This window comes from Sinocyclocheilus grahami, unplaced genomic scaffold (assembly GCF_001515645.1).
Source record: "Sinocyclocheilus grahami isolate Dianchi unplaced genomic scaffold, SAMN03320097.WGS_v1.1 scaffold4168.1, whole genome shotgun sequence".
Taxonomy (NCBI): Eukaryota; Metazoa; Chordata; class Actinopteri; order Cypriniformes; family Cyprinidae; genus Sinocyclocheilus; species Sinocyclocheilus grahami.
The window spans coordinates 11,488-16,447 of NW_015509159.1; the positions used below are offsets into that span (position 1 = coordinate 11,488).

At 36.9% G+C, this 4,960-nt stretch overlaps 1 protein-coding gene across 1 annotated transcript in view; it reads right to left on the minus strand.

Moving 5' to 3' along the window:
* Window positions 1-3,599, minus strand: part of LOC107576694 (uncharacterized) — a gene marked incomplete at its 3' end in the record, with an annotated part of 14,610 nt that extends 11,011 nt beyond the window's left edge. The window contains exons 1-5 of the mRNA XM_016262837.1: window positions 3,545-3,599; window positions 2,887-2,962; window positions 2,628-2,749; window positions 2,225-2,330; window positions 2,042-2,135 (exon numbers count right to left, since the gene is read on the minus strand). Coding sequence (XP_016118323.1) covers window positions 2,042-2,135; window positions 2,225-2,330; window positions 2,628-2,749; window positions 2,887-2,888 — 324 coding nt within the window. The remainder of the gene's footprint in view (window positions 1-2,041; window positions 2,136-2,224; window positions 2,331-2,627; window positions 2,750-2,886; window positions 2,963-3,544) is intronic.
* Window positions 3,600-4,960: the final 1,361 nt, after the last annotated feature.

Sequence of the window (4,960 nt, forward strand, 5' to 3'; positions counted from 1 at the left end):
ATTAAAGTATTTTAGAATGCTTCTCAGTACAATCGTTAGTAACCATATTTCAGTCAGTACAAGTAATTAAGTGTCTTTTTACATTGTTACATTCAGTTTGCACTTAAGTATATACTTTTAAAAATATATTATTTCCGTAAATACTCTTGCTAAGATGCACTTCTTTCACAAGGGCAATCACTCTGGAATCGCAGGAAAATTTGCAGGCGAAATCCAGTCATTTCATTTGTGCGTTCGGGCGTTTTATGAAGAACTTCCCTATGCAGATTTTACTCTGCGTTCAAGTTGTTCATGCAAATTCACTGTGCTGACCAACAGAAAGCTGCTTGGTTTGAAAGTGACATGAGATGTGCTTCATCGCTATACCATTTGTCCAGGCTTAACATGAGCCTTTAACTCGGTGCAGTGGATTAAATACACCACAGCTAGCTCAGGCTTTGAAGATTTCCAGTAAATATAAATGATTTAGCCTTAATTAAAAACCCAGGAGTCCTTGTACTGTATGTGTCAGTGAGAAACGTGTGCTAGCTTGAGCTCCAATAATGGTATTCAGGTTGGGAATTGTGCAGCCTTGTGTATGAACAGCTCTCATGTCCTTCATCAGGAGTCAAACATTTGGCACTGACAGGCTCCTCGTAATCTCTCCGTCTGAGAGCAGGCTGATGGTGGGAACGCCGGCCCGGACAGATGACATGTTAACAGAATCATTTCACGCCCCAGTACACACACCAACACTGATTTATTCACCCGCTGCTGTGCTAAAGGTCCCACGCATCTGATTTATGCACCCCGGCCCAAATATCTAATTTCATTTGAAAATAAAAAAAGAAAGAACAGGAAGGTAGAAGCAAGAGATAGAGGGGGAGAGACAGGATGGTGAAAAAGTAGAGGAAGCACATCATTTTAAAGCGCGTCATGACGGTGTAGATACTATACATGATTATTGCACTCAGGCACAAACTATAAGACAAATGGGCCGGCAAAGGCAATCGCACAGTATTCTAACATGATCATTTCTCATATCCAGCATTCATAATCGAAACATCAAGCGGCATTAAAGCACCTTTACGCTACCCAAGCTCACTGAAAATGCGTGCTTCTACCTACATTTCTGCAAAACTCAAAAAATGTACCTAAACGTATGAACAGCTGCAGTTTCCAGCTAAAATGACGTTCAAAAGTGTTTAGTTCAAAGAAAAGTAAAGGTTCAAAAGCTGTTGTATGTTGAATGAGACATATCTATGTCTTCATATCAGTTTATTGTTTAAAATGGTCCGTTTGTGTGCTTTTCCACTAGGAAAAAACGTGACCTTTCCAAAATTATTATGTAATGCGTTTAGTCGTGGACGCACGTTGCAGAGCTAGTGCAAGACGATCATTTGTGGTTAAGAAGTATATACATTTTTACTTATCTTATTTATTGTTTATTTAGATAAGACAGTTTACCCTTATTCCTCGACTGGGATTGTGTAGAGCCCTTTGAAGCTGCATTGAAACGGCAATTTGGACCTTCAACCCGTTGGTCCCTGTTTAAGTCCACTCTATGGAAAAAAAAATCCTGGAACGTTTTTCTCAAAAACCTTAATTTCTTTTCGACTGAAGAATGACAGACATGAACATCTTGGATGACATGGGGGTGAATACATTTTTATTCTGGAAATGAACTAATCCTTTAATTAAAGCTCATCTTTGTAGCTCTCTGAGGTATGTTTCAGTTGTAAAATACTACCCTGTATCAGACATATACATTTTACTTGACAATTTTGCTTCCTGACTTTAATTTCATATGTGAATTTCCTTGACTGTTTGATTTCATTTCTTTTCGCCAATTTTAATTAATTTAGGTCACAAAAAATAAAATAAAAAATATGAATAATCCTATTGGTCCCAAAACATTATTCACTTCTTCTATGCAAAAACGTAATTAGTTTTTCCCCTTCTGATTTGTCATAAGCTGATATTTGCATACAAGTTTCATCCACTAATGCAAACCCTAGACAGAAATGAGAGTCTGATTTAAGTTAGAAGACAGTGATCTCACCATGGACGCCAGTTTGTCACAGATATAGCAGAAACACTGATCACAGTGCTTTCCATTATCTTGTAGAGGTCCTGAAACGTCCTGCTCTGCTCGACTAGAAAAACCAAACGCACAAAGACACATAAACACTCACAAACACAAAACAAGTCCTTTACATAAGAGAGGAGTCACTGTTTTACTGACCAGAATGCAAGGGTGCAGTCGTATCTTGCGTGTGGAAGCACTGTTGCAGTTTGGGTGTATGTGATGATCAAATCTTCATCCAACTCCTCAATATGTTTTGATACATCTGAGATCAACAGAAACAGAACACCACAGTGCTGCTGAAGGATTGCTGTATTCATATACCATAGTATTTATAGCATGGTACGCTAATGAAGTTGAAGTAACGTTACTGCTATTGTACAAGAAGGAAAAAATGTTATTACCATGGTCATAAAAAAACACTATGGCATTACTACTACAGCACATGCAAAAGAACACATGGTATTGGCCTATGGTATGGTTCTTTTATGGCACGAGTGAATGCTCACGATAACTTTTAGTTTTGTTAGTGTCGTGTTTAAATATTTATGTAACAGATTACCTGCTTCGTTCCTCTCGTTTTCAACGATCAGCACAGAGGAATCATTGTGGGTCATCCAGAAGTCACCTTCTTCATCATCATCATCATCGCTCAAAATGATTATAGGTATGTCGTGCTCCGTCCTACAAAACATGACAGACAATGAAAGGAAACGACCTCTAATACCAGGCTAACTCAGCTGGCATTGTGTGCGTTTCGTAAGAAACCCTTTAACATTTACTTCGTTCGATTTATTTTGTAACTCAGTCAAAAAACTTACATGATTTATCGAATGAACCGTCAGCGACCGCTCGCGTTCAAAGTTTGGCGCTTTGTTTAAGCTGGTTCACGTGACTCTGACAAAATCGGAAATGTTGTCAGCCCAAAAGCTTTCCAAAACCCGCCCACTCCAAGAAAAAACCCGCCCAAAAACATTAACTGCCAAAAGAATGTCATAGAAATCTATTACTATGTCAACCAAGGTTGATCCGTTTCGTAAGGACCTCATTAAAATTAGATAGTGACCAAATCAAATTATAAAAATGAATTAATTTCCCAAATAAGAGAACAATACAACAAAACAACGGATCAAAACATGGCAAATCAAGTAAAAGAAAATTTTACACATGACAAAAAATGTTTCTAACCCAACAGGTAGAAACTATTAAAGGTGATATCATGAAAATCGGACTTTTCCAGGTTTTAAGTGCTATAATCAGGTCCCCGGTGCATCTACCAACCAAGGAAATGTGAAAAAGATCAACCCAGTGACTTTGTTTTGGTAAGCCTTTTTCTGCAAGCTTCTGAGAAAACGAGTGCATCTGATTTCAGTAGCCCCTCACTGCAGAACAAAGATCCAATTGGACAAAATAGCCCCGCACAATATTGCGGCACTGAATGTCAAATATTTGCAAATGGCAGTCAAGAAATTACCAGACCTTAATTAACTCTTTAAGAAACACAACATGTTTCGTTTTCAGTTCCAACAGCAAAAATCAGCCAGTTCAAGTGCAGATAAAAAGGCCCAATATACAGGTGCATCTCAATAAATTAGAATGTCGTGGAAAAGTTCCTTTATTTCAGTAATTCAACTCAAATTGTGAAACTCGTGTATTAAATCAATGCAATGCACACAGACTGAAGTAGTTTAAGTCTTTGGTTCTTTTAATTGTGATGATTTTGGCTCACATTTAACAAAAACCCACCAATTCACTATCTCAACAAATTAGAATATGGTGACATGCCAATCAGCTAATCAACTCAAAACACCTGCAAAGGTTTCCTGAGCCTTCAAAATGGTCTCTCAGTTTGGTTCACTAGGCCAGTGTTTCCCAACCTTTCTTTAGTTGCGGCACCCTTTGGAAATTTTAACAAACTTATGGCACCCTACAAAATTAATTTTGTCACAATATTTGAATTTCTAACTTCGATATGATAATTTGAAAGTATAGATATTCGGTACAACAGGGAAGAACTGCAGAATATAATGTCATACAGATGTTTTTAATATTATTAAAACATTTTGTCCATCAATGGTGGCAATCAGTAGGCTAATTTCTAACGAAGAGACCAATTTATATGACCGATTTTAATGTAGGCTTTTGTATATATGTAAACATTATTTAATTACCATTATAACTAGCTATCTCACAAATTTTTGCTCACTCAGTAGTTTTTTCATTTTACAGTGGGGTAATTTTGGTGCAGTAGCACGAGATTGATTTCAAACTTTGAATTGAATAAAAAAATGACAAGTAAGCAGTCAGTAATAAAATAAGAACAAATAAAGAAATTAATAATGATAGCACAAATAAAAAATAACGACAGGCCTTCGAATTAAATTGCGTTTTAGTTTTTCAGGTAGGTCTAACAGTAGGGTTAAGATATGTAGCATTTGGACCAATCAGACACACAACTTTTTGTTATATTTAACAAATAATATCTAACTCCCCCTCACTTAACCAAATGGCCAATTACGAGGGTCTATGGACCCTTCCCCCGAAATGCACCTAACACCTCAGAAAGGCAGAACAGGCCTCTGGTCACCATGACAACTAATCATGATATCACTGGTTTTATTACGCCTCCAGGAATGGGAGCACACTGCCTTATAGACAACCTTAAGACTAACATATTGATACTAACACCCAAAAAACTTTCATTTTGATTTCATGGGGACTTTAAAGGAACACAGATTGTTTCAGTGAGTACAGTACATAAAAAACTTAGCAAAAGTACCTAATAGAAATAAAATAATCAACATACTGTAGGCTTACTGGAAAATGTATTTATATAGTGCTTTCACAATAGATAGTTCCAGAGCAGCTTCACAGAAAATCATGATAATGTTTATA